At 44.4% G+C, this 22,989-nt stretch overlaps 2 protein-coding genes across 7 annotated transcripts in view; one reads left to right on the top strand and one right to left on the bottom strand.

Moving 5' to 3' along the window:
- Nucleotides 1–5,221, bottom strand: part of wdr24 (WD repeat domain 24) — a 33,001-nt gene extending 27,780 nt beyond the window's left edge. For 2 of the 5 annotated variants that reach the window (XM_078418229.1, XM_078418233.1), the window contains exon 1: nucleotides 4,550–4,626. The gene's annotated coding sequence lies outside the window, so the exon portion shown is untranslated. The other 3 variants (XM_078418230.1, XM_078418231.1, XM_078418232.1) reach the window with 3 other exon arrangements.
- Nucleotides 5,222–12,300: 7,079 nt separating this feature from the next.
- On the top strand, nucleotides 12,301–21,424 carry LOC144603794 (interferon-gamma-inducible GTPase 10-like). 2 transcript variants are annotated; one of them, XM_078417499.1, is made up of 2 exons: nucleotides 12,301–12,361; nucleotides 19,887–21,424. In XM_078417499.1, the coding sequence occupies exon 2, from the start codon at nucleotides 19,894–19,896 to the stop codon at nucleotides 21,058–21,060; it is 1,167 nt and encodes a 388-aa protein (XP_078273625.1). In that variant the 5' UTR covers nucleotides 12,301–12,361; nucleotides 19,887–19,893; the 3' UTR covers nucleotides 21,061–21,424. The 2 variants fall into 2 exon arrangements, with proteins under 2 accessions (XP_078273625.1, XP_078273626.1); XM_078417500.1 differs by lacking the exon at nucleotides 12,301–12,361 and adding an exon at nucleotides 14,391–14,494.
- The last annotated feature ends 1,565 nt before the right edge of the window (nucleotides 21,425–22,989 follow it).

Genomic DNA, 22,989 nt, shown 5'->3' with positions numbered 1-22,989 from the left:
CTACTCTACCTCAGCACTGAACCAGTATGGAATTTGCCCTATTATGGTTGCTCTACTCTGTTTGGCACTATTACATGGTTTACTTTGAATAACTGATAGATACTAATTAATTTATTGCATATTTATTTGCTGTTATTGGTGCATCTAATGTGCTTGAAAAAAACTTTCATTGTTCCAGTTCATCTCCAGTGCTGATTAGGTATCCAGACTGATAAACACTTTTGAAACGTGACATGTATTTGTACAGTTCATGCTTCCTCCCACAGGACGGTAATTGTGGAACTCTTGAGTTAATGCCTTCAGGACATGACACAGGGACATTGTTCATACATAAAGAACTGTTAAGACAATCAAACTAAAATATGTCTGCACATTCCTAAATATGGATATTTAGATTTCCACTTCAATAGGGATAGCTGAGAAGGCCTCAAATGGTTGAAAAACCAACAGTAAATCAATTGATAAGAATTGGGACATTCAAGTATAGCTTCATCCAAAATCCAATTTAAAAGTGCACAGCCTACCATTCACCCAAACTCAAAGATTAGATGCTGAGTAAAGAAAAAAAACACCAAAAAAATTATTTGGGGTCGAGGGGTGGGAAGGAGAGAGGGAGTGAAAACAATTATTATTACTTTCTAAAAACAGACTTAAAAGCATTAATTGAATTGAGAGGACATCTTGAAAAAAAAATTCACTTCATTTTTTAAAACTGTGCAACATAACTTCTGAAGAGGGTCCTGAACCAAAATATCACCTATCCATGTTCTCACCTAACCCACTGAGTATCTCAGAATCCAACACTTTCTTTTTTTTTTTTGTAAACCAGCATCTGCAGTTTCTTGTTTCTACAACATGAATTTGTTTTCAAGCACAATTAGCCCACCATCGAGGCCAGTGGCGAGAATGAATGCTCAACCATTAATCCAGATTCACATTATATAAACCTGGAATTTAAAACTGATAATTTTAAAGAACACTTTAATGAAGAAAATCTGGCATTGTTTTCCAATGACATGTGACCCAATTACCTAGATAATATTAAGGATAATCCCAAGAGAATTTATAAGAACATTAAGGGGAAAAACGGTAACCAGAGAGAATGGAACCCCTCAGGAATCAAAGCAGTTAACTAGGTGGAGCCACAGGAGATAGGCAAGGTCCTTATTGAGTATTTCTCCTCTGTTTTTACCATGGAGAACGACATGAGGACCAGGGAACTGGGGGCAGTCTATGGAAGTGCCTCGAGGGCAGTCAGTATTATAATCGAGGAGGCGCTGATGGTTGTTGTATATATGGATTTTAGGAAGGCATTTAACACAGTTCCAGAGGGCAAGCTGCCATGGAAGATTAAATCACATAGGACCCAAGGAGAGACAGCTGAATAGATACAAAATTGGCTTCATGGAAGGAAGCAGAGGGTGATGGTGGAAAGCTGTTTTTCGGACTGAGGCCTGTGACTAGTGGTGTGCCTCAGTGTTCGGTGCTGCCCTATTGCTATTTGTCATCTATATCAACGATTTGGATGAGTATGTACAAAGGCATGGTTAGCAAATTTAGAGATGACACTAAAGTGAATGGTAGTGTAGATAATGAAGATGGTTGTCAAAAATTGGAGCAGGATCTTGATCGGTTGGGCAGGTCGGTTGAGGAATGATTGATGGACTTTAATACAGAGAAGTGCGAGGTGTTGCAATTTGGGAAGTCTAACAAGGGCAGAACCTACACAGTGAATGGCAGGGCTCTGGGGAGTGTTGTAGAACAGAGGGATGTAGGGTGCAGGTACATAGTTCCTTGAAAGTAGTTAGGGTGATCAAAAAAGCTTTTGGCGCTTCAGACAGAGTGCTGAGTATAGAAGGTGGGAGGTCATGTTACAGTTGGGTGAGGCCACATTTAGAGTATTACATTCAGTTTTGGTCACCATGTTATAGGAAAGACATTGTCAAGCTGGAAAGAGTGGAGACATGATTTATGAGGATGTTGTCAGGACTTCAGGGCCTGAGATACAGGGAGAGGTTGAGCAGGCTAGGACTTTATTCTTTGGAGCGCAGGAGGATAAGGGGTGATTTTATAGCGGTATACAAGATTATGAGATGAGCAGATCAGGTAAATGCACAGTCTTGCTCAGAAAACAGGAATCGTGAACCAGAGGTTTAAGGTGGGGGGGAGGAGAAGGGGAGGGAGAGATTTTAAAAGTACCTGAGGGATGACTTTTCTTTAACAGGTGAAATACTAGGCAGCTCAGACAGCATCAGAATCTCATCAGGTCTGGTACAGTGCATAGAGGTCAATGAGCTGTGAGGTGGGGGCTGGGTACATGCCTTCCGAAGTGTGCAGCGGACCAAGGTGAGCAACCAACAGATAGAGAGAGCCTTACTATCGACATCTATATTTCTCGTTTCCCTTTCCCGACTCCGTTTGAAGAAGGGTCTCGACCCGAAACGTCACCTATCCCTTCTCTCCAGAGACGCTGCCTGACCCAATGAGTTACTCCAGCATTGTTACTCCTATATATCGGCGAGACCAAGTGCTGGCTCAGCGATCATTTCCGCTCAGTCCGCCTAGGCCTACGGGATCTCCCGGTTGCTAAACACTTTAACACCTCTCGCGTTCCCATACCGACCTTTCTGTCCTGAGCCTCCTCCACTGTCAGAGTGAGACCCAACGCAAATTGGACGAACAGCATCTCATATTTCGTTTGGGTAGCTTACAACCCAGCAGTATGAATTTTGATTTCACTAACTTCAAGTAACTCTTCAAGTAACCTCTCTCTCTGTCCCTCCCCCTTCCCTAGTTCTCCAACTAGTTTCATTGTCCTTCTGATTAATTCTACTGATTGTATGCCTCCTTGTCATCTTCCCCTCAGCCAAGAGTGAATCATTTTACATTTCCTTATCAACGTCTGCTTCGATCTGTCGTTTTCACATCTTACCCCTCCATATCTCTAGACTCCCTCTCCCTGACTCAGTCTGAAGAAGGGTGTCGACCAGAAATGTCATCTATTCCTTCTCTCCAGATGCTGTCCGTCCCGCTGATTTACTCCAGCATTTTGTGTCTGTCCTCCAACGATGCTGCACATCCCGCTGAATTACTCCAGCATGTTGAATCTATCCTCCAGAGATGCTGCCTGACCTGCTGAGTTACTCCAGCATGTTGAGTCTATCCTCCAGAGATGCTGCCTGACCTGCTGAGTTACTCCAGCATGTTGAGTCTATCCTCCAGAGATGCTGCCTGACCTGCTGAGTTACTCCAGCATGTTGAGTCTATCATCCAGAGATGCTGCCTGACCTGCTGAGTTCCTCCAGCATGATGAGTCTATCCTCCAGAGATGCTGCCTGACCTGCTGAGTTCCTCCAGCATGTTGAGTCTATCCTCCAGAGATGCTGCCTGACCTGCTGAGTTCCTCCAGCATGTTGAGTCTATCCTCCAGAGATGCTGCCTGACCTGCTGAGTTACACCAGCATGTTGAGTCTGTCCTCCAGAGATGCTGCCTGACCTGCTGAGTTCCTCCAGCATGTTGAGTCTGTCCTCCAGAGATGCTGCCTGACCTGCTGAGTTACACCAGCGTTGAGTCTGTCCTCCAGAGATGCTGCCTGACCTGCTGAGTTACACCAGCGTTGAGTCTATCCTCCAGAGATGCTGCCTGACCTGCTGAGTTCCTCCAGCATGTTGAGTCTATCCTCCAGAGATGCTGCCTGACCTGCTGAGTTCCTCCAGCATGTTGAGTCTATCCTCCAGAGATGCTGCCTAACCAGCTGAGTTACACCAGCAGTGAGTCTGTCCTCCAGAGATGCTGCCTGACCTGCTGAGTTACACCAGCGTTGAGTCTATCCTCCAGAGATGCTGCCTGACCTGCTGAGTTCCTCCAGCATGTTGAGTCTGTCCTCCAGAGATGCTGCCTGACCTGCTGAGTTCCTCCAGCATGTTGAGTCTGTCCTCCAGAGATGCTGCCTGACCTGCTGAGTTCCTCCAGCATGTTGAGTCTATCCTCCACAGATGCTGCCTGACCAGCGGAGTTCCTCCAGCATATTAAGTCTATCCTCCAGAGATGCTGCCTGACCTGCTGAGTTCCTCCAGCATGTTGAGTCTGTCCTCCAGAGATGCTGCCTGACCTACTGAGTTTCTCCAGCATGTTGAGTCTATCCTCCAGAGATGCTGCCTGACCTGCTGAGTTCCTCCAGCATGTCGTCTGTCTCACTTGGACAAAGGATGATCAGAGCAGCTCTGCCCGGGTCACGTGAGCACCGCTGGCCCCGCCGCCCCTCCCCCAGCGAGCAGCCCCGCTCCCACCCCCAGCAACGCGTAAAAACACATAACCTCCAGCCCACAGCATCAGGAGATCGAAGCGGCTTCCAACTTTTACCCTTTTTGGGGGGGAGGGGATACTTCCATCATCGCTGTGCCTGTGGGCACAGCCCCTCGGCGCCTGTTGCCCGCTCACCTTCCCACGTTGATTCCGGGACGGTTTGGAATCACCTCCCGTTACTCCCATCGCTGTTTAACTCATAATATTCCCCCTCTCTTTCGCTCTCCACACACAAACTCTCACCTTTCTCTTCCCCCCCGCCATCCGCCGGAAACCGTCACGCTGTAGCCTCCGCCGGTGCGCAGCGCTCATCCGTTCCGTTCCGGTCCCCGCCCGCCCGCCGCGGGCCTTCCACACAACCAAAGATACTAGAGGAGCAAGATGAACCACACCGTCCAAATCGCCTTTACTGAAGGCAAAAGGCCGCCATTTTAGTAGGCAAAACCCCGCCGTCCGCTCTGCCTCTCGCAGTGTAATCAGTATTTTGGGGGAACAGTATGTGTGATGATACCATTAAAATGCAGAATATATCTCATCTATCAATTCACAGATTTTTGTTATTTTTCTTTTTAAATGTTTCTGCGAGTTTCTGCCTACTAAAATGGCGCCATGACGTATTACGGATTTTCGGGTCGAGTGGTCTATCTTGCTCTGCTCTATTATCTTTACACACAACCCCTCCCTCCCTCCCTCAGGCCGCTTCCCCGGCTGCGACCACAACACTCACTCCCCAGCACGTTATGTCTGGGAGCAAGTAAGAATCTCGATGTTCTGTTGTCAGTACTACAATTACAATTAAATACTCTGACTTAACTCCTGTATTCAACATGGCTTTCGTTTCGAGAATATAACAAGTTACAATACGACTAAACGCTACCTCGTCTCTCGCTTTTCATTGCAACTCTCCATCCTGCGTGAACCCCCCCCCCCCTCTCATAGACGACAACTCCCACAAGAACCCGCCAGCGGGGAGGCGCCAACTTCAAACCCAGCCCTGCGCCGGGTCGCCATGGTAACCGTGGTAGGGGTCGCCATGGTAACCGTGGTAGGGGTCGCCATGGTAACCGTGGTAGGGGTCGCCATGGTAACCGTGGCGGGGCTCGCCTGATCTGAGTCCCCATGAAGTTTGCAACTTGTGTGCATTTCAGAGCCATTCAACAAACAGCATCATATTCCATAAGATTACAATGAGAGCTGGACTCCTCGCCGTCGAAGGGGTTGGAAAATTGCCAATGTTACCCCCGCTGCGCCAAAAGGGAGCAACATGGCAGAATAGTGGGAACCATAGGCCGGTTAGCCTGACTTCGTTGGTCGATAAGATTTTAGAGTCCATTAGATTAGAAAGGATGAGGTCAAGTCAAGTCAAGTCAATTTTATTTGTATAGCACATTTAAAAACAACCCACGTTGACCAAAGTGCTGCACATCAGTTCAGGTACTAAGTACGGACATACTATGGCACACAAACATAACAGCACATACATAACACAGTTCACAGCGCCCCCTCAGAGGGCCTCAAACGCTAGGGAGTAGAAATAGGATTTGAACCTGGACTTAAAGGAGTCGATGGAGGGGGCAGTTCTGATGGGGAGAAGGATGCTGTTCCACAGTCTAGGAGCTGCAACCGCAAAAGCACAGTTGTAATCATGTATTGTCTTTCCACTGACTGGTTAGCACGCAACAAAAAGCTTCTCACTGTACCACGCTACACGTGACAATAAACTAAGCTAAACTCCAACACACCAGGAACAATTATGAATTGACAGAAGCCAATCAACCTACAAACTTGCTTGTCTTTGGAAGGTGGGAGGAAACCGGAGCACCCAGAGAAAACCCACACAGTCACAGAGGTTGAAGGTGAGAGGAGAGAAATTTAAAAGGGACCACAGTTGCAATTTTGTTCAGTCAGAGGGTAGTCCATATCTGGAACGAGTTGCCAGAGGAATCTGCAGAACCGGCTAATTACGACTTTTAAAATACATTTAGGCAAATATATGGGCAGGCATGTGGGTCAAATACAGGCAAATGGGACTAGCCCTATATGCTAACTTGGTTAGCATGGACACAGTGGGCCTGTTTCCATGCAGTAAACTCTATAACACTGATGGAGTACTCACGATAAAAAAATAGGCCGAAGTCAGCATGGCTTTGTGAAGGGGAGGTCGTGATTGACAAATTTGCTGGAATTCTTTGAAGAAGTAAATAGCAGGATAGACAAAGGAGAGTCAGTAGATGTTGTTTACTTAGACTTTCAGAAAGAAAGTGTGGAGGTAAGGTGCCACACGTTAGGCTGCAAAGGAAGATGAGAGCCCACAGTATCAAAGGGCAGATACTTGCATGGATAGCAGGTTGGCAGGATGGCAGAAGACAAAGAGTGGCAATAAATGTTTTTTTCTGGTTGGTTGCCAGCGACTAGTGGAGTTCCGCAAGGGTCGGTGCTGGAGCCGCTACTCTTCGCGTTGTACAGTAATGATTTGGACAAGGGGATTGAAGGCTTTGTGGCCAAGTTTGCAGATGATACAGAAATAGGTGGAGAGGCAGGTAGTGTAGAGAAAGCAGGGACTCCGCAGAAGGACTTATACAGGCTGGGAGAGTGGGCAGAGAAGTGGCAGATGGACTATAGTTTAGCAAAATGTGGAATCTTGCATTTTGGTAGGAATAAAGGTGTAGACTATTTTTTAAATGGGGTGAGAATCCAGAAATCGGAGGTGTAAAGGATTCCCAAAAGGTTAATCTGCAAGTCGAATCGGTAGTAAAGAAAGCAAACTCAATGCGAGCATTTATTTCAAGAGGGCTTGTATACAAAAACAGGGATGTAATGTTGAGGCTCTATAATCTGGGATGGCGGGACTTACATATGAGGAAAGACTAGATAGACTGGGCTTGTGCTCGCTGGAATTTAGAAGACTGAGGGGGGATCTTATAGAAACATAAAATTCTTAAGGGGTTGGAGAGGCTAGATGCGGGAAGATTGTTCCCGATGTTGGGGGAGTCCAGAACCAGGGGTCACAGCTTAAGGATAAGGGGGAAGTCTTTTAGGACCGAGATGAGAAAACATTTCTTCACACAGAGAGTGGTGAGTCTGTGGAATTCTTTGCCACAGAAGGTAGTTGAGGCCAGTTCATTGGCTATATTTAAGAGGGAGTTAGATGTGGCCCTTTTTGCTAAAGGGATCAGGGGGTATGGAGAGAAGGCAGGTACAGGCTACTGAGCTGAATGATCAGCCATGATCATATTGAATGGCGGTGCAGGCTCGAAGGGCCGAATGGCCTACTCCTGCACCTATTTTCTATGTTTCTATGTTTCTAAGGCGCTGTTAAAGCTGCATTTGGAATATTGTGAGCAATTTTGGGCACCATATCTAAGGAAGGATGTGCTGGCTCTGTAGAGGGTCCAGAGGAGGTTTATAAGAATGATCCCAGGAATGTGTAGGTTATCCTATGATGAGCGTTTGTCGGTACTGGGCCTGTACTTGCTGGAGTTCAGAGGAATGAGGTGGGACCTCATTGAAACATTGAATAGTGAAAGGCTTGATGTGGAGAGGATGTTATCGCTAGTGGGAGAGTCTAGGACATGAGGTCATAGCCTCAGAATTAAAGGATGTTGTTTTAGGAAGGAGATGTGGAGAAATTTCTTTAGTCAGAGGGTGTTGAACCTGTGGAATTCTTTGCCACAGAAGACTGTGGAGGCCAAGTTAATGGGTATTTTTAAGGCAGACACAGGTAGATTCTTGATTAGTACAGGTGTCAGAGGTTATGGGAGGAAGGCAGGTGAATGGGGTCAGGCGGGAGAGATAGATCAGCCATGATTGAATGGCAGGGTAGACTTGTTGGGTTGAATGGCCTAATTCTACTCTTATTCCTTCCGACATGAGAGGACGCACTGCCTCAAAAATGCAACAACATCATCCAAGACCCGCAGGACCCTAGCCACTTAAGATAGACACAAAATGCCGGAGTAACTCAGCGGGACAGGCAGCATCTCTGGATAGAAGGAATTGGATGATATTTTGGGTCAATACCCTTCTTTAGAGATCCTTTGTCTGAAGAAAGGTCTCTACCTGAAATATCACCCATTCCTTTTATTCAGAGATGCTGCCTGTCCTGCTGAGTTACTCCAGTATTTTGTGTCTCTCTTTGGTGTAAACCAGCATCTGCAAACCCTAGACACAGAATGCTGGAGTAACGCAGCGGGTCAGGGAGCATCTCTGGAGAGAAGGAATGGGTGACGTTTTGGGTCGAGATCCTTCTTCCGACTGATCGACGTTTCGGGGCGAGCCCATCTGCAGTTTTCTTTCCTAAACATCTGCAGACCCTAACCATTCTTTCATTTCACTCCTACCATCAGGAGCCTGAAAACCGTGACTTCCAGGTTCAAGAAAAGCTTCTTCCCAACATCCATCAAGCTCCTGAATACTACAGAACACTAATCCATGAATTGTAGACCGCTTGGTTGCACTAAGCACATTGGGCTTTTTTTGAAAGAGCATTGAGGTTATTAATTTCTTGAATTTTGTTGATTATATATTATCTATGTATATTGCGTTACAGGTACGTTATGCTGGAGCAAGTAAGAAAATCATTGTTCTGTTGTCAGTACGTATTACAATTAAACACTCTTGACTCCTGTATTAATGGGTTTCGAGAATATAACAAGTTGCAATATACCACTTTTACTAACCAAACGAGGCATTGAAACTGGTGACTGAACAGCGCAAACAAAATGTCACTCCAGGCCCCTGAGGTCAGTGGTGGAGAAGGCTTCTACATTAACTAAAAAGACTGCCAATGAGATCCATATCTATGTTTTAGCAATCTATGATCCAGAGTAGTAAAAGTTTACAAATTATGAATATTGGGACATCATGATACAGCTGTATAAATCGTTGGTGAGACCATACTTGGAGCTGTGTGTACAGTTCTGGTCATCGAGCTATAGGTAGGATGGCGTTAAGTTACAAAAGGTGAAGAAGGGATTGACAAAGATGTTGTTGGGACTTGCAAGCTTGAGCTGTAGGGAAAGGCTGGGACTTTAGTTTTTGCGATACTGCGTGGAAACAGGCCCTTCGGCGTACTGAGTCCGCACCGACCAGCGATAACGCATTCACTCTTTCTATCCTTCACAGTAGGCACAATTTACAGAAGCCAATTAGCCTACAAACCTGCACGTCTTTGGAATGTGGGAGAAAACCACAGAACTAGGAGAAAACTTACACGGTCACAGGGAAAACTCCACACAGACAGCACCCACAGTCAGGATTGAACCTGGATCTCTAGCGTGTAGGACAGCAACTATACCACTGCACATCTGCACCACCTCTTTCTTTGGGCGTAGGAAGCTGACTATAGCCCTCAGACCTCAGGCTGACCTATTGAAGTATAGAAAATCATGAGGGGCATGATGAAGTGAATGCTCATGGTCTTTTTCCCAGACTTGGTTTTGTCTTTTGTGTTACTCACAAGTAAGATGTATGTATTTGAAATAATTGGTGCAAACAGCACACTTCTCCCCCTGCACAATGTTATAAACTCTGATCAAATTGTTCCGCAGTTAAAGAGCTTTCTGAAGTAAGGAGATAGAACACCTTGTCTATCTGGGTAACCATGGTGTTTTAACCATGGACTTAATTATGAGGCCATCGAATGCATCCTTCTCAGATCTCCAATGCCTGCCTTCACGTGAAGACTTGAAAACTTAACTATTCTTTCTGTGATCTAACTAAAGATAAAACACTTTTGTTTGAATGTGGCTTGTCCAGTGAATACAATTTACTAAATTATCTGCAACTTCATAAACCTTTAGAGAGTGATGCCTTAAAACATCAAACTCTTTCGCCACTGGATTTAATTCTGCTCCCTTTGGTGTATGTATTTAGCACTCAATTTGTCTATTTGATTTGCACTGGTCATGTTTAAGGTACCCAAATGTGGCCTTATTGCTCCATCATATCAAAATCCATTTGGATTAGTGTTGATTCTTTACAGTCCTAACATTTATACATATCTTGACCCTTAACAGCATTGACTTACAGAGTGATCTTCGAGTCCAAATCCATATCTCCCAAAAAGTGGCAACACATGTAGATGGAGTGATAAAGAAGACATATGGCATGCTTGCTTTCATAGGTTGGGGCATTGAGTATAAGAGTCAGGAAGTCATGATGCAGTTTAAAGGACTTTGGTCAGGCAGCATTTGAAGTGTTGCGAGCAGTTCTGGTCGCCCCATTACAGGAAGGATGTGGATGCTCTGGAAAGGGTGCAGAGGAGGTTTACCAGAATGGTGCCTGGATCAGGGGGTATTAGCTGCAGGGAGAGATTGGACAGACTTGGATTGTTTTCTCTGAAACACCAGAGGTTTTGGGAAGACTAGTTAGAAGTATATAACATTATGAGAGGCATAGAAAAGATAGATAGCTATAAAATGAGATGGACAAAGATGTGTAGGGCAAGTCTTTTACACAGAGGGCGACGAATGCCTGAAATGCACTGCCAGGGGTGGTGTCTGAAGCAGATATGTTAGTGGCATTTAAAAGACTTTTGGATAGGCATATGGAGGGATATGGGTTATGTGCAGATAGATAAGTGATGGTCTTGGCATCATGTTCAGCACAGACATTGTGGGCTTAAGGGCCTGTTCTTGTACTGTACTGTTCTAAGTTCTATTTCTTGGTATCATGTTCCAATTTGTCGATTATTTCCCTTATACTTAAATGTTCATGAAAATAGTAAATATTAGACCATTTTTTCTCCAAAGGAGAATACATTCATTCCCTTCGGCACTGCCACTCTCTGGCTGTACCCTCTGCACAGTGCACTGTCACGATTTACTTGGATTTGTTATGATAGCATCTTCCACACACAGCCTCCAGATGCAAGAATGGCCAGAATAGAAGGGCTAGGGCTAGAGATTACTGCGGAAATGGGAAGTGATAAAATCATATGGGGATTATAAACTATGTGTGAGAATTTTGAAATCAGGGCATTGAGAAACAAAATTCAAAATTACCTCTTGCATCATCTATGCATTCATCAAAATTAAGACATTGCTTTGAAGTCTGTATACCATAAAAATAGAACATGTATTTAGTCTACCACAGAAGCACGTTACGTTCTAGAAAGTTCGTTCACATACAGTGCCTAACTTTCAAAGGGCCGAAGTATTTACCAGAGAGTATATGGCCTTGAAGAGACAGGTTACTTTAAACACACTGATAACAATGTACTACATGTGTGGCACAACAATAGAGCTGGAATGTCCAGTGACTGAGGCAGCAACTGTGGAGAGTGAACCCGAGGTGATGTTTCAGGTCGATGGTCCTTTATCGGAACTGGAAAAGTAAGAAAACAAGTGAGTTTTCATTAGAACACAAAGTTCTGGAGTTCCTTCAATCTCTGTGTCTTAAATTGCAGAAAAAGCTGGATGGAGAAAATAAAAGGAATATCTGTGACAGGGTGGAGACCAAGGCCACAAAGTGCTGGAGTAACTCAGTGGGTCAGACAGCATCCTTGGACAACGTGGATGGATGACGTTTTGGGTCGGGACTTACCATTGGTCAAAAGAAGGGTCCCGACCCGAAACATCACCTATCCATGTTCTCCAGAGATGCTGCCTGACCCACTGAGTTACTCCAGCATTTTGTGTCCTTTTGTGTAAACCAGCATCTGCAGTTCCTGATTTCTACATGGAGACTTTAAGGTTGTCCAGATGTCACAACACAGTCAGAGATGCCTAGTTGATAGATTGATAGGTCAGTGGATCACTGGATAATTTTTTGTTACCCCTTTGGACAGCATGCTTTCACCATTGGATGGCTATGGTCTGAGATCCCAGGATGTAATCCCCGCAGTATTAATAATAATGCTAACTTGCTGTGATAGCAGTAACTATATTTTGCACTTTCTGAACATGCACTGACCCCGATTGCTACCGATGGTATTTCGGCGACCTTCTATTGTTGACACGGCTTCCTTCTGGCCTCAGATTCCTGTCTTGCTTCTGACCTCTCTGCCTTGCAGCTGCAACCCATTCGAGTAGAGAGGATCGTCCATCTAAGCCGGTAAGGAGAATCGTGCGGAGGACCACAGCGTGGTAATACCCGGTGTTTCTCCGTTATCAGCATGTGCATTTGGGGATATGGAGAATGTTGAATGTTAGTTCTGACCTGCAGCGCTCTCTCTGCGGGCTGAGCCCGACTGTCTGTCGGTGATAATGCGGGATAAGGGAGACTCCTGGCGTTGTCGCCGGGGGGGGGGGGGGGGGGGGGGGTCAGAATTTACTAACAGAAGCCCGCACAGATTTCAATCTTAGCAGCATCTAAATAGTTTTCCCAGGCGAGACATTGTACACCAATTGCAAATGGCCATTGATTGTGGCCAACCGCATACCAGTGAAAAGATTGGGCCAGGGACCGAGACTGCTGCAATAAGAATCGGTGAGACAGAGACAGGAGAGAGAGAGAGAGAGAGAGAGAGAGACGAGACAGAAGAGAGAGAGACAGAAGAGAGAGAGACAGACAGAGAGAGACACACACAGAGAGAGACACACACAGAGAGAGACACACACAGAGAGAGACACACACAGAGAGAGACACACAGAGAGAGAGACACACACAGAGAGAGACACACAGAGAGAGAGACACACACACAGAGAGACAGAGAGAGAGAGAGAGAGAGAGAGAGAGAGAGAGAGAGAGGGAAAAAGAGAAAAAGAGAAAAAGAACGACCTTCATTTGTGACAAAACCCGTTAATATTAAAGGAAAGGAATTAAATCACAGATAGAACTACGGTTTCAAACGGACTCCGTTGAAACTAATATTTCTCGGTTAAATGCTTGCTGTAAGCTCCGTCTCTGAAATCAGCTCATCCCCTTGTAGCTAATGAACTGCCGTGCAAAGTATCAGTAACTGGGTGGACGAGGCACGCATTGCTCTGCTTTTACATTATATATCTCGTTTCCATTAACCCAGCTTCAAGAAAAAGGTAAAAACCCTCATTGTAAATCTGTAGTCATTTAATTGCTTATATTCTTGGAAATTGAAAGTGAGCGTACAATTAAACAGAAGTTGAAATTGAAATCAGAAGATAAGCATGCCGTGTTAAAAGTTACCTGTCACTCTTCAGCCCATTTGCAACACATTTGATCATTTTGGGTGATCCCTCCTGGACTGCTGCAGCTTGTGAATTAATGCAATATTTATTAAGTCCTGGTCTTGACTCCAGGTTGGTTGAGCAATGCCACAACACTGAGACACCCTGCTCCCATCATCTCACCCGAAATCTGATGCTCATTCCTCCAAGTCACTATTCATTATTTCCAAAGGTAGACACAAAAAGCTGCAGTCACTCAGCGGGTCAGGCAGCATCTCTGGAGAGAAGGAATGGATGACGTTTTGTGTCGGGAGGCCTTTCTTCAGACTGTAAAAGGGTCTGGACCTGAAAGGTCACCTATTCCTTTTCTCCAGAGACGCTGCCTGTCCCGCTGAGTTACTCCAGCATTTTGTGTCCATCTTCGGGGTAAACCAGCATCTGCAGTTCCTTCCTAAACGTTCATTATTTCCAACTCATTGGGCAATTCTTTAACCATTTCCAGGGTAAATACTGGATCTTCGTGGTTTTGAGTTTGCCTTATAACCTTTTAACCTATTTTTGGAGGTTTAGGTGTACCATACATAGATCAGTCTGAGGAAAGATCCCGGGCGCAAAACTCAATCTGTCCAATTGCCTAACCCATTGAGTTCCTCCAGCAGTTTGTTTTTTGCTCAAGACTTTAGCATCTGCAGTCCCATGTCTCTCTTCTTTAATACAAGCCATCTACAAACACTTCCTCAAAAATAACGAGGTTGTTCAGCGATTATTTACCTTTTCCAAATTAAGTTTGAATGCTAGGTTGTTATTTGTACAGATGATCATCAGATTTACTTGTAATAATTCATTTCTATTATTTAAGATAACAAAGTCACAAATTGTATCTGTCATTGCTTATATCTATTTTGTCATAATTTCTGAAAATCTGCACCAAATTAACGTTTCCCCTTTCCATTTTATATGACCTTGCCAATACTGGAGTTAACAAAGAGTCAGGAGTGGTCTCAAATGACTGGAAAAATGCAAATGTTACTCCGCTGTTCAAGAACGGAGCGAAGCAAAAGAGGGGAAACTATAGACTGTTTAGCCTGAATTCAGTGGTTTGGTAAGATTTTAGAGTCCATTAAAAAGGATGAGGTTTCCAAGTACTTCGAAGCACATGATGAAACAGGGTGAAGTCAGGTTTTGTGAAGGGGAGATCCTTGCCCGACAAATCTGTTGCAATTATTTGAGGAAATAAATAGCAGGATAGACAAAGGAGAGTCAGTGGGTGTTGTTTGTCTGGATCTTCTGAAGGCCTTTGATAAGGTGCCACATTTGAAGAAGATGAGAGCCCATGGTATTTGAGGGAAGATACTGGCAGAGTTGAAAGGTTGGCTGAATGGCAGAAGGCAGTGTGTGGGACTAAAGGGGGCTTCTTCTGGTTGTCTGCCAGTGACTAGTGGTGTTCCACAGGGGTCGGTGCTGGGGCCGCTACTCTTCATATTTTATATTAATGATTAGGATGAGGGAATTGAAGGGTTTGTGGTCAAGTTTGCAGATGATACAAAGATGAGCGGAGGCACAGGTAGTGTAGAGGAAGCAGGAAGTCTACAAAAGGATTTGGACAGGTTGGGAGAGTGGGCAAAGAAGTGACAGATGGAACAGAGCATAGCAAAGTGTACAATCATGCATTTTGGTAGTAGGAATAAAGGTGTAGACTATTTGCTAAATGGGGAGAGGATTAAAAAATCAGAGGTGCAAAGGGACTTGGGAGTAGTAGTGCAGGATTCCCAACAGGTTAATTTGCCTTTTGAATCAGCGGTAAGGAAAACAAATGCAATGCTTGCATTTATTTTGAGAGGACTAGAATACAAAAATAATGATGTAATGCTGAGGTTTTATAAGACACTGATCAGACTGCATTTGGAGTATTGTGAGTAGTTTTGGGACCCATATCTGAGGAAAGATGGACTGGTGTTGGAGAAGGTCCAGAGAAGGTTTACGAGAATGATCCCGGGGATAATTAGCTTAACGTATGATGAGCGTTTGATGATTCTGGGCCTGTACTCATTAGAATTCATTGCCACAGAAGGTTGTGGAGGCCAAGTCAATAGATATTTTTAAAGCGTAGATTGACAGATTCTTGATTGGTATGGGTGTCAGTGGTTATGGGGAGACGGCATTAGAATAGGGTTGAGAGGAAAAGATAAATTAGCTTTGATTGAATGGCGCCCTAGGTTGCCATTATGAGAGTTGTGCAGGTATGAGGGGTTGAGCAGAGGGGTCAAGGGGTGACAGGGTAGAGTGGAGGGGAAAGTTCACCCAGAGTATGAAAGTGGCAGGACTACTTGAAAAGGTGATTAAGAAAGTGCAGGGGTCACCAGGATTGGAAAACAAAGTTGCTTAGCAATGAACCGCAAAGATTATTAATCACTATGGACCCTATTCTAGAGAATTGTGTACAATTCTGGGCACTACACTTTAGGAATAATCTCAAGGTTCTGGAGAGATTAGAGATGAAGTTTGCCAAATTGTTCCCAGAGTTGAAGACGTTTGACAATGTGGAGTTTGTAGAAGATGTGATTGCTCAGTTTAAAGCAGGGAATATTATAGAGATATCTAAAAGAGATTGCCGGAATTGTGGGACATTTTGGTTGAGCAATCAGAATTTAAATCTGGGAGATGGATCCATAACCAGAGGGTAGAAACCTGCTGAGTCCAGAGCATTGGTTGCAAAGATGAGAGGAGCAGCTGCCAAAGAAGCTTTTGAAGGCAACTGAGTGGCACTATTTTGGAAGTTATTCAGGAAAAATGGAGAATAGAACTAGCCTTTACAGCTCTTCAAAGAGCTGGCACAAGTGTGGCACCCTCTGCTGCACTATTCTATGAATTATGGGATGGAAAATAAATGGACTCGGTACTTGGTCTTCCAATCCAGCAAATCTCTGCATCGATTGCATTATTGTTTCACTGAGAACATGGATTCTGAACTCTACTCATTTATTGAGTTTAGTTTATTGTCACATGTACCGAGGTACAGTGAAAAGCTTTTGTTGCATGCTAACTACTCAGCAACAAGACAATACATGATTACAATCGAGCCATCCACAGTATACAGATACATGATAAAGGGGATAACATGAATAATGTTTGGTGCACGATAAAGTCCAGTAAATCTGATCAAAGATAGTCTGAGGGTCTCCATTGAGGTAAATAGTAGCTCAGGTCTGCTCTCTAGTGTTGGTAGGATGGTTCAGTTCCATGATAACAGCAGGGAAGAAACTGTCCCTGAATCTGGAGGTGTGCGTTTTCACACTTTTATAGCTTTTGCCCGATGGGAGAGGGGAGAAGAGGGAGTGGCCAGGGTGTGAATCATCCTTGATTATGCTGCTGGCCTGTGAGGCATTGTGAGGTGTACATTGGATCAATGGAAGGGAGGTTGGTTTGTGTGATGGTCTGGGCTGTGCACAATTCTCTACAATTTCTTGCGGCCTTGGATGGACCTGTTCCCAAACCATGCTGTGATCCATCCCAATAAAATGCTCTCTGTGGTGCATCTGTAGAAGTTGGTGAGAGTTGTTGGGGACATGCCGAACCTCCTAAGCTTTCTAAGGAATTAGTTGCGTGTGGTTTCTTGGCCATTGCTTCAACATGGATGGTCCACGACTAGTTGTTGGTGAAATCTACTCCCAGGAATTTGCAGCTTTCAACCATCTGTACTATCAATGCAAACCATGGTATGTGTTTCCTGAAATCGATCACTATCTCCTTTGTCTTGCTGACATTGAGAGAAAGGTTGTTGTCTCGACACCATGTCACAAGTTTCTCAATCTCCTTCCTGTACTCCGTCTCATCATTATTTGAAATCCAGCCCACAATGGTGGTGTCGTCTGTGATTTTGTACATTGAATTAGATTTGTACATGGCTGTACAGTCGTGGGTGTACAAGGAGTACAGGAAGGAGATTGAGAACCTTACAAGGAGTACAGGGGGCTGGGAACGCATCCTTGTGGAGCACCAGTGTTGAGGATTACCGTGGAGGATGATTTGTCCCTTATCCTCACTGATTGGGGTCTGTTGGTCAGGAAATCGAGGATCCAGTTGCAGATTTATACTTGGCCTCTTTCAATAGTTGTTCCGATATAACGTAATATAATGCTGAATAGCAAAATAGATACTACATCAGAGACTTTTCTACAATTTAAATCCATACCCATTAACTTTCCATATTTCCTTGTACCGTTAAAAGTTATTACAGCACTTCAAGAATATGCTGCCTCATGATGCAGGCTGTTAGGTCAACTGGCCACTGGAAATTGTCTGTAATCTCAAGAGCCTTGAAATAATTCCTAAAATGCAACGTTTAGAATAAGCGAGTTCGGTATTCCGACTGAGCATGCGCAGGTCATAGGTCGCAGGGGCTAGGCATTGTAGCTGGCTAATCTGCTGCGTGTAAACAAACCTTCATTTCATCCGTATTTTCCAGTTTTGCTTCGTAGAGGTAAGAAAATACTGCTTTCAAAACTGTTAATTAGGTGTACATATGGTTTATTTATGATGTATATAATTACTTGTTTATTTAAAATAAATTATATTTCAGACATACTGTGAGTTGTTGATACCACAACTAGAGTCTGAAGATGGGTCTCGACCCGACACGTCACCTATTCCTTTCCTTCAGAGATGTTACTTCAGCTTGTTGTGCCTATCTTCAGTTTAAACCAACATCCGCAGTTCCTTCCTACACAACTAGAGTCCGTGTCAGGTGTTGGACTGTTTAAAATGACAGGGTCATGTAAGAACAAAGATGAGACGAATCCGAATCCAGGGATCAGGGACTCTGAGGAGCAGCGGCCTCGGTGAGCTTAACAGTTACTGAGCTAGGAAACTACACGTCAACCCCGAGAATCCGCAGCAAAGATCGAGTGAAGAGGAAAACCTACCCTGGGAACTGTGCATCGGGCCAACAGTTTGAGCTGTGAGTGTGCAGATGTGAGCATTGTATCAGAGAGTGTGTTAAAGGGACGGGCGGCTCAGACTGAGATTGTGGGTCCGAACACTTTGCCGGATTTCCTTGCCCCTCCGGTGAAAAATTAAAACATAACCGCGTCACGGGATCGCCCCGCTCCCCAAAGTAATTCTGAAGTGTGAATTAACGGCAACGTTTTCGTTGATCTCAATATTTCAGACAAAAAGCAGCGAGCATGTCTGTGATCGGTTAAGGGAACATGTTCGGTGCAGCACTGAAACAGGTTGAAATAGAAAACGCTGTCCTTAACTTGCATCAAACTTTAACCACGACAAACGTTCTAGCCTCAGAGATGAACAGTGACTCATTCAGAAGTCTCTTAATAGTTATAGAATTCTCTTAATAGTCCAGAACAAGGGGCCACAATTTAAGAATAAGGGATAGGCCATTTCGAACTGAGATGAGGAAAAACTTTTTCAGTCAGAGAGTTGTGAATCTGTGGAATTCGCAGCCTCAGAAAGCAGTGGAGGCCAATTCTCTGAATGCATTCAAGAGAGAGCTGGATAGAGCTCTTAAGGATAGCGGAGTCAGGGGGTATGGGGAGAAGGCAGGAATGGGGTACTGATTGAGAATGATCAGCCATGATCACATTGAATGGCGGTGCTGGCTCGAAGGGCCGAATGGCCTCCTCCTGCACCTATTGTCTATTGTCTATTGTCTATAGAAATCATACATTTCATTTCATTCTCCACCCCCCCTTCCAAAACAAAGAACAATAAAAAATGCGTGTTATCCAGTCACTATCTTGCTCACTCACTGAAGAGTAAAGCAATAAAACCTACAAAATCATCGCGGTTTTGTACAAATTAACCACATATGCACCTAAGTAACAGTTTTGAAAGCAGTATTTTCTTACCTCTACGAAGCAAAGCTGGAAGAAACGGATGAGACGAAGGTTTGTTTACACGCAGCAGATCAGCGGGCAACAATGCTCAGCCCCTGTGACCTATGACCTGCACATGCTCAGTCGGAATACCCAACTCGCTTATTGTACACATTATTCTTTTCCTCACTAATTTTCTCCTAACTTACTGTTCTCGCATTCCCATCAACAAAACCAGATTCTACCGCTCACCTGCACACTAAGGACAATTTACAGCAGTCATTTAACCTACCGACCCGCATGTCACTGGTACATGGAAGAAACCTAAGGACCTGGTTGAATCTACATCGTCACGTGAAGAATGTCAAACTCCACACAGCTAGCATTGGAAACTTGCACAGAACTAGGTTGGCTGAGACAGTACTCTGTCAGCCACACCACTGTGTGGGAGAGTGTGTGTTATTTACAGTAGCAATATCCTCACGATCCATTCAAGAGTCAGTAGAATGGTTTAAGAAAGGTCTTGACCCGAAACGTCACCCATCATTTTTCTCCTGAAATGCTCCCTGACCCGCTGAGTTACCCAGCACTTGGTGTCCATCTTCGGATGGTTTAAGAAATTGAATCGGTTGAGCGGTATGTAAATATCTCTTCTTTTTTCAGGGATTGCATGATTCCATCATCTGAATTCTTCAATATGGAAGAACTTGAACGACTAAAAGACAATTACAATGATGGCGGACTGGAAGCAGTAATACCAGAGATAAAGAATAAATTAGATGACCTGAGCAATGCACAGCATAATATCGCAGTTATAGGTGAAAAGAGTGCAGGCAAATCTACCTTTATTGCTGCAATAATAGGCTTTGAGATAAATGAGGAGGAAAAGGTTGATAATGAGGAAACTAATAAGGAGCCTATTGTCCATCCCCATCCGATTCTGCCTCATGTTCGTTTTGCAGAACTTCCAGCAATAGATTCTTCTAAACTACTGCCGAGTGAGTACCTAAAAATGGTAAATATTGAGAGATATGATTTGTTCATCGTCATGTCAGAATGCCAATTTAAAGGAAAGGAGGGGGCAGTTGCCAAAGCAGTGCAACGAGAGGGTAAACAACTGTACTTTGTTCACACCAAAGTTGACAATGACCTCCCTCCGCTGGAAATGGACAGTGCAGCTTTGAAGGAAGGATTAGAAAAGATCAGGATGGACTGTGTCACCACCTTGGAAGAGATGGGAGTTACGTCACCAGCCGTTTTTCTGATTTCCTGCTTTCACCAGGACGATTATGATTTCCCTGCTCTAAAGGACATCTTCGCAAATGATCCGTGCAACGTTAAGAAGATTGCCTTCTTGTTGTCGCTCCCAAACGTGACTTCAAAGGTAATAGAAGAGAAGAGAAGAATGTTGGAGAAAAGAATATGGATGACTGCCGCGCTGGCAGGGGCAGTGGGAGCAGTGCCAGTTCCTGGCATGTCCTTTGCCACTGGGATTGGACTGGTGGTCGTGGGACTTGTGTACCTCTGGCACCATCGCGATCTACGTGACAAGTGCCTGCAAAGACTGGCAGAAGCCAGTGGTAAACCCTTGGCACTGTTGAAAACCGAAATCCATTCTCCAGGTACAATATCCCGAGCACTTATCAAAATAGCCCTGGGTGTTACCGCTGTTGTTTGCACAATAGCTGAGTTCAAGTTTGACTTCACACCACTGATTGTTTCTGTTTTTGGAGCTATTTCATCCTTTTGTTTCACAGCCTTGCTGTTAAAGGATTCACTGAACGAGCATGTGAATACCACTCAATTCGCAGTGAAAACTGCTTTTGAAAGTGATTAAAGCATGTTCCAGATTATTTAGCTGACAGCACTGCATCACCCATTGATTTGGTTGAAGGGCAGGGGGATTACTCAGTGCAATCTATCATACCGCAAGCAAGGTCAGCTACTTAGAAAAGCCTACTTAAAGGAAAATCAAAAACAGAAACTATAGCAACTTCTCCAAAGACACTTGGAGTGATTTCTTTAGAAATATGCAGTGATTCAAGAATTCTTATATATCAATTATGTACGCACATTAATAATAATAATAATAATACATTTTATTTATATAGCGCTTTTCATATACTCAAAGACGCTTTACAGAGATTTTGAGAACATAGGGAAATTAATAAATAGATAAATAAGTAAATAAATAAATGAACAGAGAAAGGAGACAGTAGGTGAGGTGACCTTCAGTGGTTGAAGGCAGTGCTGAACAGGTGAGACTTCAGCGATGTTTTGAATGTGGTGAGTGTGGGGGAGTCTCTAACGGTTTGGGGTAGTGAGTTCCATAGGGTGGGAGCAGCGATGGAGAAAGCCCTGTCCCCCCAGGATCTGAGTTTAGTCCGGATGTGGGGGGATAGGAGATTGGCAGCGGCAGAGCGGAGGGTGCAGGTGGGAGTGTGCCTGTGGAGGAGGTCGGTCAGGTAGGATGGGGCCAGGTTATGGAGGGCTTTGTAGGTTATGAGGAGGATTTTGTACTGGATTCTCTGGGGGATGGGGAGCCAGTGGAGTTTATAAAGGACGGGGGTGATATGGTCACGGATCGAGGTGTGTGTGAGTAGACGGGCAGCGGAGTTTTGAATGTATTGAAGTTTATTGATGATTTTTGAGGGTGCGCCATAGAGGAGGCTGTTGCAGTAGTCCAGACGGGAGGTGATGAAGGCGTGGATGAGGGTTTCTGCAGCTGTGGAGGAGAGGGATGGACGGAGACGGGCAATGTTTTTGAGGTGGAAGAAGGCTGTCTTTGTGATGTGTTTGATGTGTTTGTCGAAGGAGAGGGTTTGATTAAGGATGATTCCAAGATTTCGGATGTGAGGTGAGGTGGATACTGGGAGACCATCAATGTTGAGGATGAAGTTTTGGGTGGATTTGGTGAGCATTTTTGGACCAATGATGATGATTTCAGATTTGTTGCAATTGAGTTTGAGGAAGTTTGATTGAAGCCAAGATTTTATTTCAGTAATGCAGTTTGTCAGTGTAGAGTGTGTGGTGGAGGAGATTGACTTGGTGGAGATGAGGAGCTGGATATCATCGGCGAAGCAGTGGAAGTTGAGACCATGACGGCGGATTAATTGACCAAGGGGGAACAGGTAGAGGATGAAGAGGAGGGGGCCAAGGACTGAGCCTTGGGGGACACCTTGGGGGAGGGGAGCGGTGGGGAGTCTTTCACAGTAGTGTTAGACAGAGGAACTGCCGAATCATTCCTACCCAGGCAGAATATAACATTGTCTCTTAAAATTATTTATAATGTACTCACTGACTTCCTACCTTCCTCCCTCAACTTTTAGACGAATTAAAATCAAAACACTAGCACTTATATGACAACATTCATGTCCTCTAGATGTCCAAAAGCACTCTATGGCCAAATAAATAACCATGGATCTTTGCATGAGTAGCCATCATAAGAAACATACCAGCCAATTTATACGTATTAAGAGCACTTAAACCTAATTGAAAGAAAGTGATATATGTACATGCATTAGTTCTGGAGTTTATCAATGGGTTAATGCCACTGACTGCTCCTTGTTCATTCATTTCCTAATCTCGTGGGATCTAAAGAGATGAGACGGTATCAACGTTTGACATGGAAGATTGGCAACTGTTTTCACCCACAATTGGCGTATGTATCTGAGAAGCAGATTTAAGTATCATTTTGGTAGACTTACCAATAGTTGCTGGCTGAGTTTTTGGTCTTGAGGTACAACATGGTGGAAGGGAAACAAGA

Source organism: Rhinoraja longicauda, chromosome 21 (assembly GCF_053455715.1).
Source record: "Rhinoraja longicauda isolate Sanriku21f chromosome 21, sRhiLon1.1, whole genome shotgun sequence".
NCBI classification, from domain to species: Eukaryota; Metazoa; Chordata; class Chondrichthyes; order Rajiformes; family Arhynchobatidae; genus Rhinoraja; species Rhinoraja longicauda.
This window is presented reverse-complemented; position numbering and strand designations above follow the sequence as displayed.

What these genes read in the sequence shown, in the direction of transcription:
- LOC144603794 (XM_078417499.1), top strand. Translation starts at nt 19,894, where the DNA reads ATGATTCCATCATCTGAATTCTTCAATATGGAAGAACTTGAACGACTA.